This window comes from Pongo abelii, chromosome 9 (genome assembly GCF_028885655.2).
Source record: "Pongo abelii isolate AG06213 chromosome 9, NHGRI_mPonAbe1-v2.0_pri, whole genome shotgun sequence".
Lineage (NCBI taxonomy): Eukaryota > Metazoa > Chordata > Mammalia > Primates > Hominidae > Pongo > Pongo abelii.
In genome coordinates this window covers 46,376,399-46,403,225 of record NC_071994.2, presented here as the reverse complement: position 1 = coordinate 46,403,225, position 26,827 = coordinate 46,376,399, and the positions used below count along the sequence as shown (strand labels likewise).

General features: G+C 38.4%; 1 protein-coding gene across 2 annotated transcripts in view; it reads left to right on the top strand.

Moving 5' to 3' along the window:
• Positions 1-26,827, top strand: part of NELL1 (neural EGFL like 1) — a 926,144-nt gene that overhangs the window by 302,246 nt on the left and 597,071 nt on the right. For both annotated transcript variants that reach the window (XM_002821956.3, XM_002821957.4), the window contains exon 12: positions 2,047-2,175. In XM_002821956.3, the coding sequence (XP_002822002.3) occupies positions 2,047-2,175 (129 nt within the window). The remainder of the gene's footprint in view (positions 1-2,046; positions 2,176-26,827) is intronic.

Below are 26,827 nucleotides of genomic sequence, written 5' to 3'. Positions count from 1 at the left end.
AGCCTGGGCAACAGAGTGAGACTCTGTCTCAAAATAACAACAAAACCCAACCTAACACACAAATAAAAAAGATCTTAAAAGCATCCACAGAGAAAGGGGTTGCCACATATAAAGGAATGACTATTAGATTAATAAGTGACTCAGCAGCAATAATAGAAGCCAGAAAACATGGAATGACATTTTCAAAATGTTGAGATAAAATAACTGTATACCCAGTAAAACTATTTTTTAAGTATGAAGATAGTCTAAAGACACATTTAGACAAATTGAAATTGAGCACAGTCACTATCAAAAGATACTGAAGGAACTTCTAAAGGCTATATTAGGAAGAAAAATTTCTTGGAAGAAGTAGCAGGGAGCAAGAAAGAGTGTTAAGCAAAGAAAATGTTGAACATGTGGCTAAAGAATATGCCCCAGGAAGCATGTTTAAGAATGTTTTTTAGCAGCTTTGTTTGTCAGTGAAAACCTGCAAATAGCTCAAATGTCCATCCATAGTATAGGCACACCCTGGAGATATTGTGGGTTCAGTTCCAGACTATGGCCATTAAGCGAATATTGCAATAAGTGAGTCACACAAATTATTTTTGTTTCCCAATGTGTTTAAAAGTACAGTCCGATGGCATTTTACTCACTGGAATGTCTTTCAAAATTGGTGCTGATCCTCCTGTTTTGTCAACTAAGTTTATATAATATTCTAAATCCTTTGTTGAATGAATGAACCCATAGCTAAAGGCATTCACGTGGATGAATAGAGAAAAGCACACCATAGTATAATAAAAATAAAATGGATGTTGGCATGGATGTGGTGAACAGGGAGCACTTCTACACTGCTGATGGGAATGTAAACTAGCACAACCACCATGGAAAACAGTGTGGAGATTCCTGAAAGAACTAAAAGTAGAACTAAAAGTAGAATTTGATCCAGCATTCTCACTACTGTGTATCTACCCAGAGGAAATGAACTCGTTATACGAAAAAGGCGCTTGCACATGCGTATTGATAGCAGCACAATTCACAATTGCAAAAACGTGGAACCAACCCAAATGCCCATCAATCAGTGAGTGGATAAAGAAACTGTGATATAGATGATGGAATACTACTCAGCAATAAAGAGGAATGAATTAATGGCATTCACAGCAACCTGGATGAGATTGGAGACTATTATTCTCAGTGAAGTAACCCAGGAATAGAAAACCAACCCTCATATGTTCACATTCATAAGTGGGAGTTAGGTTATGAGGATGCAAAGGCATAAGAATGACATAATGGACTTTAGGAATTTAGGGGGAAAGGGGCATGGGATTGAGAGGTAAAAGACTACAAATTGGATGCAGAGTATACTACTTGGGTGATGTGTGCACCAAAATCTCACAAATCACCACTAAAGAACTTATGTAACAAGACACCACCTGTTCCCCAAAAACCTATGGATATAAAATATTTTTTAAAAAAGCATACCATAGAAGATATGTACAGTAAGATTTCCCTCATATGAAGTTTAAAATGGGCAAAGCTAAATGGTATATTGTTTAGGCATAAACACAAATATGTAGTAAAGCTATAAAAAGCTTCAAGGGAGTGATTAGCTCAAAATTGAGGATAGTTATCTCTAGTGGCTGGGAGGGAGATTCATTGGGGAGGTACAATTAAGCAGTTTTGATAATCTGCTTGTATTCATTTTATTTTATATATTCATATATATTAATTTTATTACTTTTTGTATTATAAATTTTAAAAGAAAACAATTATAAAAAGAGTAGTCATGTAAGAATGTAGTGAGAAGAGGATGCAGGATCAGCATGGATAAAAGCATTCAGGTAGGAACAGCCTCAGCAAATTTGAGTATGGGTGGAGGAAAGCCTCTTATGCCTGGGACAGCCCAAAGTTTCCTATATCTATTCTGCCACTCTCCTATCCAGTTTATCCTTGCATACTGCCAAAGTGTATTTTCCTGCATAGTGACATATAATAAAAAATGTTACAAACTTTATTTTGGGGAGTTACTTTATTTCCTCCTTTTCTGATGTACAGCTTTGTTTTTTCTAGGTCATAACTTTTGTGCAGAAGGACCTAAATGTGGTGAAAACTCAGAGTGCAAAAACTGGAATACAAAAGCTACTTGTGAGTGCAAGAGTGGTTACATTTCTGTCCAGGGAGACTCTGCCTACTGTGAAGGTAAGTAAGCTATTTAATGAAGTCACTTGTGAGAGGTTGACTAAGAAGTGTATGCCTGGTAGATGTGGTTAAAGAGTGAAAACTATCACTTGGCTGTGGTCCTATGCAATCCTATAAGAAATCATATCAATTGCTGAGGGTTCTCTGTTCTTCTGGTTTATCCATGCTGCTCAGTAGCATGAGAAAGCAAGACCTTTGAAGGTAGTTAGGAAACACAGCAAAGAAACAAAGGCAACAGGGACATATCAAATCCCATGTTCTGCTGCTGTGTATATAACAATCACTAGATCAACCATAGACACTCATATTCTGTTTTCTTATTTGGTGAGATTGCCATCTTCATATTTAATTAAATCTACATGGTGGATTCTGTTTTCGAATGATACTTTGACATTAACTCATACTAGGCTGCTGTCTCCTTGACCTGAGAAGATCAGGTTTTTATTCTTTTTGGTGGGTGTCTTAATGACTGATTCATGCATTGCCAATTCCCAATCTCTACTAAAAGTCACAGTGATGGAGGGACTCATAACTTTGGCACATGGGCTGATGCCATTACAATGGGATGGTGGTCTCAAGCATCAATGACCCACATTTCTGCCCTAGAGAGAACAACTCCTCTGTCTTAAGAGAGCACCGTTTTTTCAGGCTCAGTACTGCAACCTGCTAGTGGTGAGCACTGCACATCTCTATAACCTTAACATGCCAGAGGAGTGGGAGTTAGTTCCACCTGGTCTGTATGTATAGTATCATAATATCTGAGCCCATCCATTTCCAACGTGCTCATGGCTCCCTTCCACCAGTTTGCAAAAGCTTTAATAAGCAAAGTGATGGCTGGGCTATTTTTCTGTTTGTTCTGCTTCCAATTATTCCTGTTGTCTTCATTAATAATATATTGCACCATGATGATTTGGGTAGTTGTCTTCAATGAATGCTGCAAAATCCTGGTCACTTTCCTCTAAGTGGTTTGGCTCTCAAATAGGTCAGGTATTCTAAAGGTAAAGACAGTATTTCCTGTAATGGTAAATAGTAATGGTGATAGTAACGGTAAATTTCTTTCTTGTCTGCTATCTCATAGTTGACCCTTGAACAACACGGGTTTAAACTTTACACGCCGACTTATACATGAATTTTTTTCAACCAAACACAAGTCAAAAATACAGAATTCATGGGATATAAACCTGCCTTTATGGAGGGCCAACTTTTCCCATACAGTGGGTTCTGCAGAGCCTACTTTGGCATTTGAGTATGTGTAGATTTGTGTATACACAGGGGCCTAGAACCAATTCCTTGCATATACCCAGGAATGACTATATGTTGTTAATCCCTGCTTAACTTTTTGGCTTTGACTAAAGACCTCTAGTCGTCAAGAGGATGTATCTTATTACTACTAGAGACCAGTACCTTGTAGGAACCATCTGTTTTTTTCATTTCTTCTGGAAGACTTTCTTTGTTACTACCATAATTTGTATTAACAATATATTCTAATAATATGTGATAATTTTGTCTTCTTATTTTTCACCGTTTTTTTTTTTTGGCTTGTTTTATGGATTTGAAGTTTTAAGGAGACATGCCACTTGGGAGAATGAAACTGCCCCTTTGCTTATGAACCTTTCATCTACTCTTTAATACATCTTAGTTATTTGTTAATTTGGGGTGATGGGAGTATCAATTTCAATACTTCATATGAATATTTATGTTTAGATCTTACCTTATGCTATTTTCTATCAGAAAATTTAAGTAATTTTAAAAATTAAAAATGTGAATATTCCCACTATTTACCATGGAAAAATCTTGTAAGCCACATAATGGTCTAAAATATTTACTTTCTTACCTTTTCCTGTATGCAGGGATAGACTTCAAACAATTATAAAAATGATAGAAGAAACCTCAAAAACAATGTGAATCCTGATTATGCCACTGGCAGACCTTTTAGTTGTTCGTTGAAATCAGCATAGCCACCATTCCTGGTCCCACTTCTCTATTGAGACCCGGCAGAATATGGGAGAAAACTGCCGGTGCTAATGCTGTTTGGGATTCTTTGATTCATGTCTCATTCATATCATTTTTTATTACAAAAGACCGGCTCCATGAGGAGCCATCTGCAATATCAACCTGCTCTTTCTCTGTGAGGCCTTATTTTATAATGTTGAGTGGATTTTAGGTCTGAATCACTGTTTTCTTGGGCATGCTCCTGTTTAGCTCAGTGTATGAGCCTGGCCTTAGGCCAGTTTGCATTGTGGTGCTATTGCTGTTGGGTAATGGCAATGTGACTGGGCTTCAGTCATTTCCGTGTTGTATGGAGACTTTCCATAAGCTCCAGGGGATGTGTTCTTGGAGAGAAGGATAGCACCTAAGGAGAAATGGCTAAACACTGGACCCCTCCTAGCATGTAGGAACATAGCTCATGGGTTAAAGCAGGGGTCAAATACTGGGCATCCGGCTGGGAGGCACAGAGAACCCATTAGAGTGAATGCCAACATTTAGAGCAGATGCCTTTCTCTCATTCCTTCTGCCATCTTCAGCATTTGAACTTTGATCTTTGGGCTTATGTTTCCATGATTGCATGATGACTTCCACAGCTCTAAGCATGGTACTCTCACAGCAGCATCCTAAGCAAGGAAGAGAGGAAGGCGCAGGGCTTAAAAACCTTGTCTGTGTGAGGTTCTGTCATTTTATGCTCAAAGGAAGTCCTTTGTAGAAAGTCATTCCCCCACTCTACCCCTATTACCACCATAACCACATGCAGAAGACTTCCTCTGTGTTATTTTTCAGACCCAGGTTACATCACTTCTATCTTCACCACACACACACTTCTAGACAAATGTTTGAGAAAAGAGAATGAGATGGCTGTCACTGGTTTGGGCTAATTGTGTTTATTCCCTGGAGCTGGAGAAGAGGTTTGTCTTCATGAAACCAAATGAGCTTTGCCGGTTACCTCAACAAAATAGGGTTTTAGCAACCATTCTTTGATGATTACATTTAGATGAATTAAATGAGATAAATGGTCATGGAGGCCATTTCCCCAGCTCTCTCCCAAGAATTGCCCTTTGAAGTGATCGGGTAGACAAGCTTACAGGTGGCCAAGTGCCTCCTAGGAACAGAGACTCTCTGAGGCTGCATTCATTGTCTCTCCACAGCCTAGAAAGAAGTAAATACTTATGAGCTGCTTGAAGCAAGTTATTTTTACTTTGAGTAAATGGGATGAAAATGACTCATACGATAAAAGCCACAGTGAACAAGACTGGCTTGCAAATTAAAACAAAATATTACACACATCGTCCAGGCCATCTTAAAAAGCCTGTTCAGCCTCTCAGTGGAAAAGGAAGCACAAAAGGCTTTCAATTTCCTTAACTTCCTAAGGTAGAAGCAGAGAGGTGGCGTATTATGGGCTCCTGCTCTGTAGAGATTGTCGTGGAAACTGCCGTAGACAAGATAGCTGAACTCCTGGCCAATGAATAGAAGATAATAAGAACTTTTGTCAGGTATGATACAATTCACAGGAGGCTGTTTCATTTTGCCTCTTCTGACTTCAGCAGGAACATTCCCCATTTTGAAAACTGCTCTAGATGGATTTTAATGTTTTAGGAATCTTGTCGGCTGAGGCTTTTTCCCTTTGTAATGACATTTTCAACAGGTTGGTCTTAAGTAGTTTCTGATGCATTAGAAGTAGTGTCTGAGGAAAGTATAGCAATAGGGGTCCTACTCTTGAATTTGGAGTCTATCTAGATAGAGTCTCATAAACTTTTTCTTCCTGTAATAAAAAGTTACTTAGAAGCATAAAGAACAATGTAATATCATACACATCATGCCATCTGTCAGGTGGGGAAAGCACTACAATTAACATTAAATGATAATACCTTTTACTTGCAGAGTGTTTTGAATTTTTCAGACTCCTTTTATATGTTACACTTTTTGAACGTTACAATAAATCTGTGAGAAAGTTGCAGCGTTGGCCACATTAACTCCATTTTATGAGTACAGACAAGGGGATTCAGAGAAATGAAGTAAAAAGATCATCCTCAACTCATTTCTACTCCAGAGCTTTCTGCCTGACTTAGCTGCTCCCTCTTCTTCCACTACCCACACTGTTCCAGTACTGTGCTAGTGTTCAAAATGTTGGTTACCCTCCTGATTTTGCCGACATCAGTTTTGGCTAATGAAATGTGAGTGGACATGACATGTAGTTTCAGAGTAGAACCTCAAGGAGCTTTTGCAGAATTCCACATCATTCTCTTTTCTCCCTGAAACAAAAACTGGCAATGTTCCAGGTCAGGGCTTCTCCTTTAGCTGACATCCCAGAATGAAGATGACGTGGAACCGTGTGACAACTGACAGGTGATGGGTATGTGGCATGAGTGAGAAATAATCTTGTATGCCACTGACATTTGTAGGATTTGGGGGTGGGGAGTTATACTACCTTGTGCGTAATAGCATAAGCCTACTGATATGTCTCCCCGAATTAATGGATCCAAATCTTGTGGGTTCAGAAGGATAGCAAAATTCAGAGCTCACAACTGAAAGTAGTTTTTAATAGAACAAGCATTGGGAGTTATCAAAGTACAAATTGTTGAGTCATCAGGAGTTTGCTCTGGCACTGCTGCCAAGCAACAGATTTTTACAGACCACAAGTTATAAAGTAGTGTTTTGTCATGCCAAATTCAACATGGTAAATGGATTTCCCAATTAAGATGATAATGAAACAGTGCATGTCAGAAATTTAGCAAATTGTCTGGTATTCACTAAATATTGACTAGATCACAGTTATTATTACCATTATTATTTACTTAAATCATTAATGTTTATGAGGATCTTTCTTGGAATTGCAGGAGTGTGTGCTCATTGAGACCAATACTTTGAGAAAGAGAAAAAGACCAAATTGGCAGGTAGCAGGGGAGAATACATTTAGATAGAAGGACTAGGGTTCATCAATTCTTCCAGGTGCATATTGTTAGCAGTGGGGCACCAAGCGTAATATTGTATAGGTGAACTCGTTCCTTCCTTGGAAAAACACAAGTGGAATTGTATTCAAGGAAATATTTTGGAAAAAAATGACCTGAATTGGTATGAATTTAATAATTTCATGTAACAAAACTGACATGTCTGAAACAGAGCAGCTGATTAGCAAGGTGATTTATAACTTCTTTCATATGACTAGAGGTGGTGGTGAAGGGTCTGACCCTTAGAATGGTAAGAGGCTGGGAAAGTGGTAGAGAGATCAGAGTTCAAACAGAACACAGCCCACAGAATAGCTAAGTGGGTAGATATTTACTAGACGTGGAGACTAATGTGAATGTACTTCTATAGAAACAAGATCCTGCAAATTCTTAATTAAGAGATTGTGTAGGGGAAATGGGCTAGTTTACTTAATTACACTTCTAATTATCCAATATTTAGGTAACTTCTTTTACATTTAAATATTTTGCATTTTATAAAATGTGTGAAAATCATGATCTACATAGCCCAGTTTCTTTTCAAGTGTGGGCTTCAGTCTCCTAAAGTTCTACTTTAGACAGCAAAGCATTGCTTTAGTCCATTCATGCCGCTGTAACAGAACACCTGAGGCTGGGTAATTTACGAAGAATGGAAATTTATTTTCTCATGATGCTGGAGGCTAAGAAGTCCAAAATGAAGGCGCCAGCATCTGGTGAGGGCCCTTTTGATTCATCATCACAGGTGGAAGGCAGAAGAGCAAGAAGTGGGCAAGAGGGGGCCAGAACTGGCCTTTTTATATGAGGGCAGAGCCATCATGGCCTAATCACCTCTTAAAAGTTCCACTTCTTAATATTGTTACAATGGTGACTAAATTTCAACATGAATTTTGGAGGGGACAAACATTCAAACCCTAGTAGAGATCAAAAGCCTCTTCTGATTGGTCATTGTCGGGAAAACCTTAATTCTTAACTCCTGCTCCCATTATTTCCAGGTATTCAGAATGCTTGAGATAAGAATACCTTGGGGTATCTTTTTTTTTCTGTTTTCTCATTAGCCTGCGTCACTAATGGAGAGATCTTCCAGCACCCAGGTATCTGTCAATCCCCACCTCCCCTTTCCAAGGCACAGAGATTCCTAGCCTTTGCTTTGTTCAGGATAACTAACATGTCACCTTTCTCCCAGCAGGAGATGCAGCTGAGTCTTGTTCCTGGGCTTGGCTTTTCTCTGCCTCCGCTTTGTTATTTCCTAGGCTACTTAGCCAAAGTGCATCTATTCCTGCTCTCCCACCCACTTGAAATTTTCTTAATCACCACCTCCCCACCCGCTGCCGCCCCCTGCCCCGACACACACACATGATTTTCTTCTTGAAAGTATAACACAAAGAAAAATAAAGTTCAAATTCAAATCCTGGTTATTCCACCTAGGTTAAAAGAAGGGGTAAATTCCTAAGCTCCGTCCTTAGGAATGAACCCCAGTCAAACCAACTGGGACAGTGGTCAGGATGGAAGTTCAAATATCACTGTTTTGTTTTTGTTTTGTTTTGTTTTATTTTATTTTATTTTTTTACCATGCTTCATGCTTCAAGAATTTATTTGCAAGATATGTGCAGAATTTTTAGTTATTTCTTTGTGACAGAAGTGGTGTAGGCATTGATGAGGTTTTCCGGCCAGTTCATAGAAGCCCAGGGGGTAGATATTTACTAGACACAGAGACTCATGTGAATGAACTTCTAGGGAAACAAGACCCTGCAATTCTTAGTTAAGAGATTGTATGGGGGAAATGGGCTAGTTTGCTTAATTATGCTTCTAATTATCCAATACTTAGGTAACTTTTTTTTTTTTTTACATTTTTTGCATTTAAATACTTTGCATTTTATAAAATGTGTGAACATCATGATCTATGTAGCATCGTGATCTTCATGTAGCTGAAGTATTGTACTACAAAGATATCCTGAGTTCCAGGGTCTTGAAAACAGAGAATCAGATGCTTTTCTCCCAATTTTGGGTAAGGGTACATCCACTTAGTTGCTCAGGTCATAAGACATAGACATCGTCCTTGATTCCACTCTTTTCTTTATCCCCAACATCTGCTACATCAGAAAGTCCTGTTAGCCTTACTTCCAAAATTAATCACAAATTCACTCATGTCTTGCTGTCTTCACCACTACCACCCTAGACCAAGCTTCCTTTATCTTTTGGCTAGTGATCCCGGTAGCATCCACTCTTGCCCACCATAGTCCATCTTCAAACATATTTAAAGTGAGCTTTTTAAGGTATAAGCAGATTATGCTACTCTCCTGTTGAAATTTGTCTCAAAGCTCCCATGCCTCTTAGAATAATACCCAAATTTGGTCCTGTGTCAGGCCCTATGTGAACTGGAACCTGCCTACTTCTCCAAATTCATCTTGTTTCACTGTCTCCAGTGTTCACTCTTTTCCCATCACACTGGAATTCTTTGTGTCCCTCCAATAGGCCTGTGCAGTAGTTCTTTCCTCAACCTGGGAGGCCCTTCACTCAGATCTTTCCAAATCTGCTTTCTAGGCCTTGTTCAATATGTAGTTCAAATGTCACTTCTTTAGAAAGATCTCTCCTAACCACGCTGGCTAAATTAGCCCTACTCGTATCATCAGTTACTCCCTATATCATTTGAGTTTGATTTAATGTATTTTCTTTGTAGCACTTATTCTCTAAAATTGTGTTGTTTTCATATTTGTGTTTTTCTGTTTAAAGGTTTATTATCTGACTTAACCCCTTTGGAATATAAACTGCATGAGGGCAGTAATTTTATTTTATTCACTATCTCTAGCACCTAAAATAGTGCATGGTACATTATAGACACACAAACATATTTGTTTAAAGAAAGAAAGGGAGGAAGGAAGGAAGAAAGTGCTTTTCTGTATCTGACACTGTTTTCTTATGTCAAGTTCATCTTACTAGCATTGCTCACGGGCTGCTTTTTAAAGTGCAGAGTTTGTAGGTCAGAGGCTGCTTCTGCTCACTTTTGCTAATACTCAGTTCATGTAATGCTGAAATGCTGCCTGTTAACTTTATTCCATATGAACGTCACTGCCTTTATTTGCTACAGAATGCCTTTCCTTCACTACATGACAAGAGGGTAGCTGTCCCTTCATTTTGATGAAAAGATTACAGTTTTTCAAAAAATCATTTTATCAGCTGCTTATAGAAAATAGGTTTTCTATAGATTTTCGAATGGATGTTCCTGGTTAACACGTGGCTCCCCTCAAAACCGTGATTTAGGGACCCTGGCTCCTTTCCTCTTGTGGTTCTAGCACGGGCAGTATGTGCCTGCCAAGGTCACCAGGGAAGGGGAAAAGAATGGAAGGTTACCAGTGGGAGGTTTTTATGGGCCAGGGCTGATCACATTTCACTGACCAGAACTCAGATGGTGGCTATATCTAACTGCAAGAGAGGATGGTAAATGTCATCTAGCTGTGTGCCCAGGAGGAAAGAAAAATCTGTTTTGGTGAGTGGTTTTTTGATCTTGCCAGCTTTTCCAGTTATTTAATGAAAAAAAAAATCTCCTCATTAATTATAAGCTTTTTACTTTTTATTTATTTCCTTTTTCCCCATAAATGAGTTCTAGCTTCAGTTGATTGTGCTGAAGCTTGCTCACTTGGAGACCAGATAGGATTTGACTACTTAACCATGGCCCTTTCACTTTCCTGTTGCATTATCTCCAGGCTTCCCTGTGGCCCCCACTGTATCACCTCATTTGGATTTGTTCTATCCTCAATATTCCTCATGTCTCAAGGTGACCCATCTCCTTTCTTTCCAAGCAAAATTCACAGTTTCCCACGTGCTACAGTTATGAGTTTTATGCTAGAAAGAAAGCAATTCATGGAACAAGCTTACACACATTTGTAAATGATGGATATCCAGCTAACATTACCAGCGGTAAATGTATTCTTTAAAGAGGATGCTTGTTAATTAAGAAAGTCTTCAAACCGTTAAATTCCAAGCAGCATAGCAAAAGAAAGTAAAAATTAAAGTAATGTGAACATGGAAGAGAGAACTGCTTAGAGGACTAAGCAGATTGTCTCTGCCTGGGAGTTTGTCTTGGTGGTCAGCTATCCTCAAATATTTCTGCTTTCTAACATTTTTCTTCCCTCCATTTTTTTTCCCCTGACAACTCCCAGGGGAGTGATGTAGTAAAAAACAAAGCAAAAAACATTGAAATAGGGACAGGAAGATCTTGATGGATACTGACTCTATCATTTAGCAGCCGGGTAACATTGGAGAGTCACCCAATTCTTCTGTGTTTTGGTTTCTTTCATGATCTAAACAGGACTTTTCAACAAGGCCAAAATAAAGGCCTTACTTTGCCAATTGGTTGTGGAAGCTAAATAAGATATTGAATGTGAAAGCATTTTGCAAAGGCTAAAGCAGCATAGGCATGTACTGTAACATTATTTATATTATCATGCATTATTATACCAACAATAAATATTATTTTAATAATTGGCAGTGTTTGTTCTAGAACACTAGAACACAGGTCTTTAGATCTTCATGGCGTATATAAATATCTAATCTATCTGTCTGTCTATCCATCCATCCACCCATATTCTGAACATAGAGATATATCTACCAATGAGTATATTGAGCCATAGTTTGTGTGGAGCCATTGTGGGCTTTATAAAAGTGGGGCTTCTGTGTTGTACAACTCCACGGGGCATTATTTATGTAGTAGTCTAGGTGAGTGGCAGCTGCTGGAATTATGCAGTATAAAGTCTGCAAGGTTGTACACTGCAGCCCTACCAAAGGCATAAAGGAAAGGGTCAGGCCCAGAGTCTTGTCTCATTCTTTAAGTGAAAATTAATTGACCATCTACTGTGGCTGGGTCTTGTGTTGGCTTCCAGGAATCCAAAGATGATTAAGCCATAGATCGTATCCTCAAGAAGCTTAACAGTTTAAAAGGGGGAAAAGAGCCTTGTATAAGATAAGAAAATTACAATAGGATTTGTTCCATCCTAGGATTTAAATAGTGTTGTAGGAATACAATGGTGAGAGCAATACATTCTGCTAATGGGAGTCTGCACAGGCTGCCCAGAGGAAGTGACATTTGAATTGAGTCCTTAAGAATGAGATATTCTGCAAGAAGAGGTATGCAGGAAGGCCATTCTCAGTAGGGGGATCAGCAGATGCAAAAGCTCAAAGTGAGAAGTTTGACATGTCTGGACCAAAGGATTTTGGTAGGAGATGAGAGTAAAAATATGGTTGATAGTTGGATGGGGAAAAGCATTGTGAATGTGCTAAGAAGTTTCAATTTTGTTTTGTAGGCCAGTATATATGCATATAGGATGCTGGTATCACAGTGGGTGCAAAACTGGATCCATTGGGTTATGGAAAAAAAATTAGAACTTTTATTTATGCTTATTTTCATCTCATCCTCTTAATGAAATAGTTGTTGTCTCGATGAGTTTTCAAACATGGCTATGATGAGTAAGAAGGAAATAAAGCATCGTTGAGGTCATAAGGATGAACTTGCATGGCCTTGCTTGGTGTCTGTCCCCAAACTCTCGCAGTCAGGCTGCATCTGATTCTTGATCATACTTCCCTCTGATATCTCAGATACCTGGCATTTTTCCAGGTGAATCTATCTTGCTCTGCTTGTGGCTGGATGGTGCCCAGAAGCCAAGCCTATGTGTATGGCCTTACATTATTTTTTAGTGATGTACCTTCACCTTAAGAAATCATGATGCGACTTTTTTTTGGCTCACTTAATAATATTTTAGGACTTTAGCATATCTCCTTGAAAGACATTATGCATAAATTATGTTATTTATAGTACTCAGCATTTTTATGTAGCAAAAAGAAGGAAGAGAAGAAGAAAAAAACAGAAGGGAAAATCGTCCCTGCTTTTCAGGGACAAGTCCAAGTTTTAGAGCTTTAAATGGCAATAGAAATGTAGTCGCTTTAAACTTTTTTGGGTATTTAAAAATAATACCTTTCAACTATCTCCAAGAAACCTAATATCCAGACAGAAATGAGAATTGAACTCTCTCAGTTTTTATTGTACTTTTGTTATTGCAGCTGGTATGTTAGTGCCTGCTGTAACTCAGCTTCCTGGTGAAGCTTGCCTGGGTAAACAATTAGAGAAGAATAACACAGGTCTGATGGAAAGTTTAGATTTAGATTTGGGGTACCTGGCTTAGAAATCCTGGCTTTATTATTGTTTTGTGAACTTAGGCAGGGAACTTCACCTCTCATTATTTTCCCTTTGTAAAATTAGTGTGCTAATACTTATCTCTGTTGTCTTTTTAAAGAATTGCTGTAAAGAAAATGTAGTACATGTACCCCATGGAATACTAAGCAGCCTTATAAAAGAATGAGATCATGTCCTTTGCAGGGACATGGATGAAGTTGGAAGCCATCATCCTCAATAAACTAACACGGGAACAGAAAACCAAACACCACATGTTCTCACTCATAAGTGGGAGTTGAATAATGAGAACACATGGACACAGGGAGGGGAACAACACACACTGGGGCCTGTTGGGGGGTGGGAGAGCAAGGGGAGGGAGAGCATTAGGACAAATACCTAATGCATGCAGGGCTTAAAACCTAGATGATGGGTTGATAGGTGCAGCAAACCACCATGGCATATGTATACCTATGTAACCAACCTGCACGACCTGTACATATATCCCAGAACTTAAAGTAAAATGAAAAATAAAAATAAATTGCTATAAGAACTAAGGGGAATGAAAAGATTTAAGGCAGAATCCAGCACACAATAGGTGTTAAATTTGAATATAATAAAGTTCAATAAGATATAAGTAAGTCCTAAAATATATGGTTCAGAGTGTGTGTCAATGAGTAGTGAGGAAGGGAAGGGCTAATTCTTGGAGTTAGCAGGAAAGATACCAGTCAAGAGGGGGTGGGTTGAAAGATCAGGACTACAGTGACTATGATTAATGCTGAATGTCTGACGGAGAAGTGTGGGGTGGTATAGGAAATTCACACTGAGACCGTAGGATAAGATAGAATTAGAAACTAGAGGGAGGCTGAGAAGAGAGGAGGTTGATATACAAGTTTGGAGCAGTGTGACTGAAAACCTGGAGGTACCAAAAAGCAAAAGAGCATTTAGTGTGTTTGCAGCTCAGTGTGGGAGATTGAGAGTGTTGAGTGCAGAGAGAAAAAGAATTGGGAGGCATTGTAGGCCTTGTGAAATTTGGATTCAGTAGGAAATGAAATGTTGTTGATGAGATTTTAAAAGAGGTGATAAGATCCAGTTTGTATTTCTGAAAAATCATTCTGGCTTCAGTGGAGGACAGAAGGTAGCAGCAAATCAGGGACATCAGTTGTTAGTCTGCTGCTGCAGTCCAGACAAGATGCAATGGTGGACATGGAAAATGTGGGCAGGAGGTGAAACCCACAGGATCCATTGATTGGGTGTGAGGAGTAGATTGGATATTGTATGAAAAGTGAATTTAGAATCAATTCTCTGGCTATTTCATCTTTATCAAATAAAACTCTAATGGCTGACTTTGAGGCTCCCTCCTCTGGGTTCTAGTAGCACTTTGTCAAACCTTATTAGAATGTCTGTCAAACAGGATCTTCATTACTTTTTTTTTTTTTTGAGACAGAGTTTCGCTTTTGTTGCCCAGGCTGGAGTGCAATGGCACGATCTTGACTCACTGCAACCTCTGCCTCCCAGGTTCAAAGGATTCTCCTGCCTCGGCCTCCTGAGTAGCTGGGATTACAGGCATGCACCACCATCCCTGGCTAATTTTGTATTTTTAGGAGAGATAGGATTTCTGCATGTTGGCCAGGCTGGTCTCGAACTCCTGACCTCAGGTGATCCACCTGCCTCGGCCTCCCAAACTGCTGGGATTATAGGCATGAGCCACCACGCCCAGCCTCTTCATTACTTTTTCTTAACATATTTTTTAGGTTAAGAGCTATTCAAAGGCCAGAGCTGTTCCTGATTCATCTTTATATCCCCAGCCTAGCACCTGGAATATACTAGTTACTTTCTGAATGAACTGATGAATAAATGAAGGTAGAAGAGTGTGATTCCATGGATAAACTTTAGTGCTCTATGGATTCTTTCCACTAAGACATTTGGCATCTCGTAGATAGATCTTGTTATTTTTTTTCCAATTTTAAGGTGGAAAAAGCCACCTTGAAATGTGTTCCAGTTACAGCTTGCACGTCTTTGTAAGAAACCTCTCATTCTCTTTTTAGGATTGAAAGGATTTACAGAAAGCCCAGTGCTAACTAACAGTTTCTGAGGAGCTGCTATAGAGATTCAGGGACTTTTTCCCATTCATTTCTGGATCTTTATCACTCTTCCTGCTACTGCTGAATGCTGAATTTTGTCTTTTGATGCTGACACCTGGCTCCTCAAAACTCTAAAGGGAACTTTCTGAGCCCAGCTAAAGAAACTTGGTTTGTCAGATAGATTATAGTTCACATGTTGATGCTTTCAGCATTGTGTGAAGTCATGTGTTACATTTGACTGAAAAAAGAATAAGTTTACTTGTTTAGGCTTGAGAGGAAGGAATGGAAATGAGCATTCTCTTTACAAGTGCCAGAATGTAAGCCTTATGAAGACTGGGATTGTTGCCTGTTTTGCAGATTGTTTTTTCCCTAGCACCTCGGATAGTTCCTGGAACAGAGTGGGTGCTCAGTAAGTATTCATTGAATAAACGAACAGCTGGTGGTATGATGTGGGATACTCCCAGGTGTTTGATAAGTTTTTCTTGGTAAAAAAGGAAAGCTAACATTTGTGTCAGGCATTGTGCTAATCAGGTCTTAATACCTGTCATCTTCCTCAGTCCTGTCTGTAATTGGTCAATAAATAAACCAAGGCTCATCACACAGTATGTGACAGAATCAGGATTTAATCTCAGACCCATCTGACATCAGAAATAGTTCATGGCCCTATAGAATGACCCAGAGGAAAAATAACTCCAGTTGATTCCTGTTATCCTTTTTTCCCCCCCAGGATACATTTGGTTAGTTGTCCATTTTCTCCAGTTCTAGACTTCTGCAAATTTCTTTCACAGAAATAATAGTTTCTCTGAATTAGTCTTTCTGATACGCCAACTCAGCATTTTTTGGTGCAGAGGGTAAACAGAGCATCCTTTCACAATTTCTGACAAGCTATGATGAATAGCAATTCTCAGGATTGTCAAAAATCTTTAGTTAGCTCTCCCTTCTGGGCTGCTCTTCTGGGAATCTATAGCAGAGTGGGTGATTTCTCTTTTTTTTAATTATTATTATACTTTAAGTTTTAGGGTACATGTGCACAATGTGCAGGTTAGTTACATATGTGTACATGTGCCATGCTGGTGTGCTGCACCCATTAACTCGTAATTTAGCATTAGGTATATCTCCTAATGCTATCCCTCCCCCCTCCCCCCACCCCACAACAGTCCCCAAAGTGTGATGTTCCCCTTCCTGTGTCCATGTGTTCTCATTGTTCAATTCCCATCTATGAGTGAGAACATGCGCTGTTTGGTTTTTTGTCCTTGCAATAATTTACTGAGAATGATGATTTCCAATTTCATCCGTGTCCCTACAAAGGACATGAACTCATCATTTTTTATGGCTGCATAGTATTCCATGGTATATATATGCCACATTTTCTTAATCCAGTCTATCATTGTTGGACATTCGGGTTGGTTCCAAGTCTTTGCTATTGTGAATAGTGCCGCAGTAAACATACGTGTGCATGTGTCTTTATAGCAGCATGATTTATAGTCCTTTGGGTGTATACCCAGTAATGGGATGGCCGGGTCAAACGGTATTTTTAGTTCTAGATCCCTGAGGAATCACCACACTGACTTCCACAATGGTTGAACTAGTTTACAGTCCCACCAACAGTGTAAAAGTGTTCCTATTTCTCCACATCCTCTCCAGCACCCGTTGTTTCCTGACTTTATAATGACTGCCATTCTAACTGGTGTGAGATGGTATCTCATTGTGGTTTTGATTTGCATTTCTCTGATGGCCAGTGATGGTGAGCATTTTTTCATGTGTCTTTTGGCTGCATAAATGTCTTCTTTTGAGAAGTGTCTGTTCATATCCTTCGTCCACTTTTTGATGGGGTTGTTTGTTTTTTTCTTGTAAATTTGTTTGAGTTCCTTGTAGATTCTGGATATTAGCCCTTTGTCAGATGAGTAGGTTGCGAAAATTTTCTCCCATTTTGTAGGTTGCCTGTTCACTCTGATGGTAGTTTCTTTTGCTGTGCAGAAGCTCTTGAGTTTAATTAGATCCCATTTGTCAATTTTGGCTTTTGTTGCCATTGCTTTTGGTGTTTTAGACATGAAGTCCTTGCCCATGCCTATGTCCTGAATGGTAATGCCTAGGTTTTCTTCTAGGGTTTTTATGGTTTTAGGTTTGAGAATAGGTCCCATCAATACCTAATTTATTGAGAGTTTTTAGCATGAAGCGTTGTTGAATTTTGTCAAAGGCCTTTTCTGCATCTATTGAGATAATCATGTGGTTTTTGTCTTTGGTTCTGTTTATATGCTGGATTACATTTATTGATTTGCGTATATTGAACCAGCCTTGCATCCCAGGGATGAAGCCCACTTGATCATGGTGGATAAGCTTTTTGATGTGCTGCTAGATTCTGTTTGCCAGTATTTTATTGAGGATTTTTGCATCAATGTTCATCAAGGATATTAGTCTAAAATTCTCTTTTTTGGTTGTGTCTCTGCCTGGCTTTGGTATCCGGATGATGCTGGCCTCATAAAATGAGTTAGGGAGGATTCCCTCTTTTTCTGTTGATGAAATAGTTTCAGAAGGAATGGTACCAGTTCCTCCTTGTACCTCTGGTAGAATTCGGCTGTGAATCCATCTGGTCCTGGACTCTTTTTGGTTGGTGAGCTATTGATTATTGCCACAATTTCAGCTCCTGTTATTGGTCTATTCAGAGATTCAACTTCTTCCTAGTTTAGTCTTGGGAGGGTGTATGTGTCCAGGAATTTATCCATTTCTTCTAGATTTTCTAGTTTATTTGCATAGAGGTGTTTGTAGTATTCTCTGATGGTAGTTTGTATTTCTGTGGGATCAGTGGTGATATCCCCTTTATCGTTTTTTATTGCGTCTATTTGATTCTTCTCTCTTTTTTTCTTTATTAGTCTTGCTAGCGGTCTATCAATTTTGTTGATCCTTTCAAAAAACCAGCTCCGGGATTCATTAATTTTTTGAAGGATTTTTTGTGTCTCTATTTCCTTCAGTTCTGCTCTGATTTTAGTTATTTCTTGCCTTCTGCTAGCTTTTGAATGTGTTTGCTCTTGCTTTTCTAGTTCTTTTAATTGTGATGTTAGGGTGTCAATTTTGGATCTTTCCTGCTTTCTCTTGTGGGCATTTAGTGCTATAAATTTCCCTCTACACACTGCTTTGAATGTGTCCCAGAGATTCTGGTTTGTTGTGTCTTTGTTCTCATTGGTTTCAAAGAACATCTTTATTTCTGCCTTCATATCGTTATGTACCCAGTAGTCATTCAGGAGCAGGTTGTTCAGTTTCCATGTAGTTGAGCGGTTTTGAGTGAGTTTCTTAATCCTGAGTTCTAGTTTGATTGCTCTGTGGTCTGAGAGACAGTTTGTTATAATTTCTGTTCTTTTACATTTGCTGAGGAGAGCTTTACTTTCAACTATGTGGTCAATTTTGGAATAGGTGTGGTGTGGTGCTGAAAAAAATGTATATTCTGTTGATTTGGGCTGGAGAGTTCTGTAGATGTCTATTAGGTCCACTTGGTGCAGAGCTGAGTTCAATTCCTGGGTATCCTTCTTAACTTTCTGTCTCGTTGATCTGTCTAATGTTGACAGTGGGGTGTGAAAGTCTCCCATTATTATTGTGTGGGAGTCTAAGTCTCTTTGTAGGTCACTCAGGACTTGCTTTATGAATCTGGGTGCTCCTGTATTGGGTGCATATATATTTAGGATAGTTAGCTCTTCTTGTTGAATTGATCCCTTTACCATTATGTAATGGCATTTTTGTCTCTTTTGATCTTTGTTGGTTTAAAGTCTGTTTTATCAGAGACTAGGATTGCAACCCCTGCCTTTTTTTGTTTTCCATTTGCTTGGTAGATCTTCCTCCATCCTTTTATTTTGAGCCTATGTGTGTCTCTGCACGTGAGATGGGTTTCCTGAATACAGCACACTGATGGGTCTTGACTCTTTATCCAATTTGCCAGTCTGTGTCTTTTAGTTGGAGCATTTAGTCCATTTACATTTAAAGTTAATATTTTATGTGTGAATTTGATCCTGTCATTATGATGTTAGCTGGTTATTTTGCTCGTTAGTTGATGCAGTTTCTTCCTAGTCTCGATGGTCTTTACATTTTGGCATGATTTTGCAGCAGCTGGTACCGGTTGTGCCTTTCCATGTTTAGCTCTTCCTTCAGGAGCTCTTGTAGGGGTGGTGACAAAATCTGTCAGCATTTGCTTGGCTGTAAAGGATTTTATTTCTCCTTCACTTATGAAGCTTAGTTTGGCTGGATATGAAATTCTGGGTTGAAAATCCTTTTCTTTAAGAATGTTGAATATTGGCCCCCACTCTCTTCTGGCTTGTAGAGTTTCTGCCGAGAGATCTGCTGTTAGTCTGATGGGCTTCCCTTTGTGGGTAACCCGACCTTTCTCTCTGGCTGCCCTTAACATTTTTTCCTTCATTTCAACTTTGATGAATCTGAGGATTATGTGTCTTGGAGTTGCTCTTCTCGAGGAGTATCTTTGTGGCATTCTCTGTATTTCCCAAATCTGAATGTTGGCTTGCCTTGCTAGATTGGGGAAGTTTTCCTGGATAATATCCTGCAGAGTGTTTTCCAACTTGGTTCCATTCTCGAGTGGGTGATTTCTCTTACACCGAAGGCTTCAGTATCTCTATTGGTCTGGAGTATAGGCAGTCAAAGGGAATCTGTTTAATGTAAAGTTTGAAATGCTTAAGTTTTAAAAAGGTAAATGGTTTTAATACTTTCTACTACCTGATGCCTCAGTCTACTTCCAGAAAGTGGATTTTTTCCCTAAATCAACTTTGACAAATTGCAACTCATTTTTAGTGAATGATTATTCACTGTTATTCATTAACATTATTTCCATAGATGATAAAAATCAGGGCCTTTTTTTTTTTCTTTTCAGATGGAGTCTTGCTCTGTCACCCATGCTGGAGTGTAGTGGCATGCTCTCAGCTCACTGCAAACTCCACCTCCCAGATTCAAGTGGTTCTCCTGCCTCAGCTTCCCAAGTAGCTGGGACTATAGGTGGCCGCCACCATGCCTGGCTAATTTTTTTTTTTTTTTTTTTTTTTTTTTTTTTTAGTAGAGATGGGGTTTCACCATGTTCCAGGCTGGTCTCAAACTCCTGATCTCAAGTGATCCACTCTCCTCAGCCTCCCAAAGTGCTGGGATTACAGGCATGAAGCACCGCACCCGGCTGGGGCTTCCTTTTTGTGTTCTTGAACACATCTAAATGTATATATCATCCATTCTTCTTCTCCAGTCCAGTGGTAACAGCTTGCCCCTCACTAAGAATGCCATTGAAATCCACTGTTTATTGTATGATTAGTTCTGGTATAGCTTCAAAATAGATATTTCTTATTCTTCATGGATATAGCTATATATTCAATATATTATTTGTTATGTATTATGTATACATATATGTACATATATAATGTATTATATACACGTATGTACATATATGTGTATATATATACATTATATATGTATTATATATACATATACATATACAGATTTTGTGTGTATATATATATACATGTAATGTTGAGGTTGATTTTTTACTTTGAATTTTGAACATAATTTGTAATAAATTTTAGTATAGACAATGAATGCCCATGACATATAGTAATTGGCCAAAACACAATCAGAATTTAACTGGCTACTGAGTGACAAGCAGACCATTTGATATCTAGATCCCAACCCAACTTTGGGCTTTGTGGTTCTCCACTGTCACTGAGTATTGAATGCCTCTTGTTGAAAATTCAAAGGGGTAACTTAAATGTTTCAGTTGTGTTCACTTACGTTTCTTAAAGTTTATTCCATTTTCCCTAAGAAGAGAGGGAAAATGTTTCCTTGTTCAAATATGTTTAGAACATTTTACATACCAGTTATCAAACTTGCATATAATGGTTTTGAAAAGCTCACTGCAAACTGTGTTTAACATAGCATCTGTTTAACTTACTTGTACATGGAATTATTGTAATTCACACATGAAACTTATTATCATTCCATAAAACCAGAATTGTGTGGATCATATTTTCAAAAATGCTCCTTAATGGCTTTTACTACATACTTATAAGCTTTAGTAATATTTACAAATCTGGGAATTCCTAAAAATCTCTGTATATTTATATTATAAGTGGCAGGATTTTTTTATGGTAACTATAGTGAGTTATAAAAGTTTGTTTTCTTTAACGCAAACTCCTACAAAACCTGTTGTTTCTCTTCCATAATTTGCTGAACCTATGCACAAATTTATTTTTTTTGAATCATAATTAAGAAGAGAACGGTTCATCATTTTGCTCTGTTCTTTGGGTAAAGTTTGGGTATGATGTTCCTGAATATGTGGCCATTAAGCACGTGTATAGCTAGAATAAATTTGACAATAACAAATATTTGTATAAGGGATTTTAATTTATAAAGTGCTTTAATATATATTGTTTCCTTAGTATCCTATAAACTCTCATAATTTAGGGATTTATTTTTTCTTAGGGTATTTTATAGTTGAGGAAACTAAGGCCCAAAGAGGTAAAGTGACATTCCCAAGATTCAGGCAAATTAAATCTATTTTTTTTTTTTTTTTTTGAGACAGAGTCTCGCTCTGTCGCCCAGGCTGGAGTGCAGTGGCGCCATCTCGGCTCACTGCAAGCTCCACCTCTCGGGTACACGCCATTCTCCTGCCTCAGCCTCCCGAGTAGCTGGGACTACAGGCACCTGCCACCATGTCCTGCTAATTTTTTTGTATTTTAGTAAAGACAGGGTTTCACCGTATTAGTCAGGATGATCTTGATCTCCTGACCTTGTGATCTGCTCACCTGGACCTCCCAAAATTCTGGGATTACAGGCATGAGCCACTGTGCCCGGCTGGCAAATTAAATCTTAATCCAGGTTAGGACTTTTTTCATGCTGTCCTCTCTTAAAACATACTCAAATTATTAAACAAATACTTAAGTGCACAAGACACTCTTATTAGCATGGAGAGCAGGCTCCAAGATATCAGAGATTTTTGTCTACTTCATTCACTGTTGACTCTCTGATAACCAGACTTGCCTGGCACCAAGCAGCTGCTTGGTAAATAATTGTTGAGTGCATAAATGAATAAATAAATCCTAGTTGTTGTTGCTGCTAATATTTATTAGTACATTTTCTGTATTTATATTCTAAGTACCTTACATGGTTTTTCCTATTATACTCCAGTAAAATATTGTTATTCTCATTCTACATGTGAGGAAACTGAGACTAAGAAAAGTTGAGAGACTTGCCTGAGGTCATCTAGCTAGTTAAGTAGTGGAGTTAGAGCTCTGATTCTGCAATCCTGTTTGTCATCTTTGTAAGAGGGAATTGAGACTCACAGTAAGGTTACCTAGGAAGTTAAGTAGTGGAGTTAGAGCTTTGATTCTACAATCCTAGTTCTCATCTTTGTAAGAGGGAATTGAAGCTCACATATACTTAAACTTGTATCTTTTTATACTGAATCCAGCTGTTTCTGTACCAAACCATCTCATTTCTCTTGTTCTGCTTCAGTCGTGGTTGACAAAAGATGACAATGTTGCTACTGTTGTTGACAGCTAATGTTTCCTCAGCATGTACTCTATGATAGTCACTGTGAAGCTAGATATTACTATTATCCCCATAAAACCAAAGATCCAAGAGAATTAATGATTTACCCAAGTTTATGCTGTTAATAAATAAATGACATGCCTTCATTCCTAATCCAATATTATATTTGTCTTCATGAAAAAAAAACACACAACGAAGACCAAATATCAGAGTCTAAATGAGGGATTTTGCCTGTTTATATTTACTCTCTTTATGGGTCCTGAGGGAACATAATTTGTGTATCTTAGATAGAAGACAGTTTGAGCAACTCTTATTTTACAATTTTAGGTCAGCATAGATAAGGAATTAGTCTCCCATAGATTCAGACATGCTTCCACAATCCCCTTCCAAATTTCTCCCCTATGGAGAACTTCAGGATAGAATTTAGCAGAATACTTGATCCGGCCCTGTCTATAATAAACCTGTCCTTAGCAACCTTCAGATTCTCATCCCCTTCCTTCTCCCTTCAAGATGCAGGAGTCCTCTCCCTCAGCTTCTTTTCTTTCTTTTTAGGTTACCTTGCAAAATCAGATTCTCCCACGTTACTGCCCTAGTTCTCCTCTCTTTCTAATCTCCCAATTCCCTCCTTTTCTAATTATTATTAACATTATTGATGCTTACTGCTTAGTGTGATGGGACATGCTGTTTGCAGTGGCCACAGGTAGTTACACTTGAAAATGAGTGGATAGGATTTTGCAGGCCCCCCAGCATATTTATTGGAGAAAGACAAAGGGTTTAAATTAAAGGATTAATTGGAAAGCTCTTAGGTGCCCTTAGTTTTTGGTCGACTGAACCAAGTTCTTCTCTTGAAAGGTCAATGAGCTTTTCCATAATTTTTAGCTGTTGTGAGGAAGAAACTGTAAATCTTTCCATTTATTTGCTTTATAAATCTCCCTTCAGCTCATTTAGTAAGGAGCTGAACATAATAAATCTGTGACTTTCTTTTAGAAATGAAAAAACAAAGCATATTTGGTAACCATGCTATCATAAAAGGAAACCTGAACTGCTAAAACCTTAAAAAACTATAAATTAAACTTTTCCTGAATGGAAGATGTGTCAGTGTGTGTGTGTTTGTGTGTGCACATGTATGTGTTTTATGTTAGAATAAATCATGCTACTGGGCCTACCCCCATGTTATCTTCCATGTAAATAGCATGTTTTATGATGTTCCCAGAAGAATGAAATAATCTTTGTTCTGAAATAATACCTGCTTTAAACCAGGACCATAAAGTTGGAAATAATGGAAAACATGTTCAAACTGATTAATGATGTACTCAGAGAATGGAGTATTCTGGCTAATTGGAATTTTTGAGTATCTGAGGAGAAAATCTTGGAACTCTTAAATTCCCCCTTTTTTGTTGAAATCTTTAAATTCTTGAATCCTCTTTCTTGTCTTAGAGTGATAGGCCGCGTTCATTGTTGAATTTCTTCTTGGTGACTAAGAATACTCATGGGTCCACAAGGCTAACAGTAGGTATTGCTTCTGAGCCTCTTCATTTACAATGTTAGATTTGCATGGCCAGGTTGAGGCTTCTTGCCTGTAGTTGTGTGTGCTCCAGGGCACAGTTTTGGAGGTTATTTCTCTACCCCATTTGTCATTTTGGCTTTTTTCCTTGAAGTGACACACAACAAAGGAAGAACGGGATCTTAAGGTCGGGGATGAAATCTTATTCACTGTTGCATCTCTAGCACTTAGTATTGTACATGGTACATTGGTCAGGATGCATTTTTCTAAATATTCAATGACTTAAAGTAGACATATTTGAATCACTAAAGTTTTTTAAAAGTTTGAAAAGTTGATTTTTCTTCCTCTTTTCCTTTTATTGTCTGAATTTATTGAGCATCTCTTGTTCTCAGATACTGTGCTAGGTACTAAGACTACAAAGGAGAAAGGAGGTTAACGTTTCCTGAATCCCTCTTATACAGCAGACATTGTGTTGGGTGCATTTATGTATATCATTTTATTTAATGGTCATAGTGGACTATACAGTAGATTTCACAATCTTCATTTTTAAAGATGAAGATATAGATTCCAGAAGAATTAGGACTAAGTTTGGAATTTGGATTAGCCCATTATACCTATTCTTTTGTCCCTGTGGTTCTTGAATGTGGTGAGCTGCAGTTTCCTAATGAATTCTGCAAAGATTCACTCTTCTCTAAGACCTTTCCTGGACCTAGAGTCAGAGTTGAATCTTTAGAGACCTGAACCACTGAAAGGTTTGTGGTGTATCTCTCCCATAAGTAATTCAGTATTTTTGAAAATAAAATGTAGAAATAAGGCTAAAGAAATTCTGTACAGTTCTGAATTTTTTAAGATAGTAACTTGACAATATTGCATATCAATTTATCTCTAAAATTCTGTCTATCTCCTCTCTCTCTCTCTCTCTCTGCTTTGCTAATGCCCTACCCCATAGTCTGACCATTGTGTAACCCAGTGAGTCCAAGGCCCTGGGATTCTGATGTGCAGCTATTAAGCAGTGCACCAAATATTTTTGATTCTACCCCCTTCTGGGCACTAATGTGTTTGCCATAGGACTTGTAGTTCTGGCCAAGGAGTTATGAACAGAAGCAATGCGTGTTGCTTCCAAGCCAGAGCACTGAATTAGTGAGCAATACCTCCAAAATTCCTTCCAGCCAGCAATCTGAGAAAAGGACTGTTTTGTCAGCCTAGGTTCCTGAGGCTTTCAGTAATCTGAGCCCACCTGCTGACCTGTAATAGTCATATAACATGAGTTAAATGGACTTTTGTTGTTTTAAACTACTGAAATGTTGGGATTGTTTGTTATCACAGCTAAACTGTGATAGCTGTATGTGGAATCCACCATGCAAGGTGCTTAAAACTGAATTTTAAAGTATTTTGCCAGACAAATAGGGAGAAAAAAGGATGCCAGGCAGAAGGAAAGGCATATGTATTTTGACAACTTTATTTATCAAATTCTTAATTTTTTTCATTTTAAAAGTACTTTTAGAAGAGTTTGTAGAAGTTGGCTAAATAATTTTAGTAGGAATCATAAGTCTGTTGGTATCTCAGGGCCCATCAAAGACCTGTGGGTATGACAGAAAACAGTTTCTAGACTGAGCAGGAGATGATATGATGGCCAAATACAGTTGAAAAGTTGACTATATCTAGAACATAAATTACATGTAGGACAGTGGCAGGATATGAAGTGATGTAAAGTTCTTACTTTAACTATGATTATTAACAGTGCCCACTACGCACTCCTAATCTTCTGAGCAGAGCAGAGCCGTGTTGGGGGCTGTTTCTCAATTTTGTGAATAGTTTGCAAAAATCATTAGATCTTTGACAAGTGCAGTTAAGCCTAAAACGTTTGCCTTGGCCCTATTTCTATTTGTCACCTTCTGATTTCTCTTATATCAATAAGCTAAGAAAGTGTAGATGTGTGGTAGATTCATTAAAATAAGGAACTCGTGTTGGTATATAAAAGGGCCAATTGTGCTGATCAGGATTCTTTGATATGCAAATGGTAGAAAATCAAACTCAACATGGCTTAAGCAGAGAAAATGTATGGCTTCAAGTAACTGAAAGTTCAGGAGTAGCCTTCAGGCAAAGCTGGATTCAGGGCTCAAACAATGTCACCAGGGCTTTCTCTCTCTCTCTCTCTCTCCTTCTGACTTTTGTTGATTTTATTCACAGGCAGATTGGTTCAACTGCTACCATCATCTTCAAGCTTGTCTTCTTAACTAAGTAATCCCAGTGATTCTAGCAAGTGTCAGAGAATTGATGAGTCTGTGGGGGTCCAAGGCTTGGCCCCAAACAACTCAGGTATCCAAGAATCTGTAACATAGTGAGTAGCCAGTCCTGAAACACAGTCCCATGCCTGGAAAGTGAGGATGAGAATTCACCTTCACTCAAACAATGTGACTGAGAGCAGGGCAGAGATGCCTGCTCA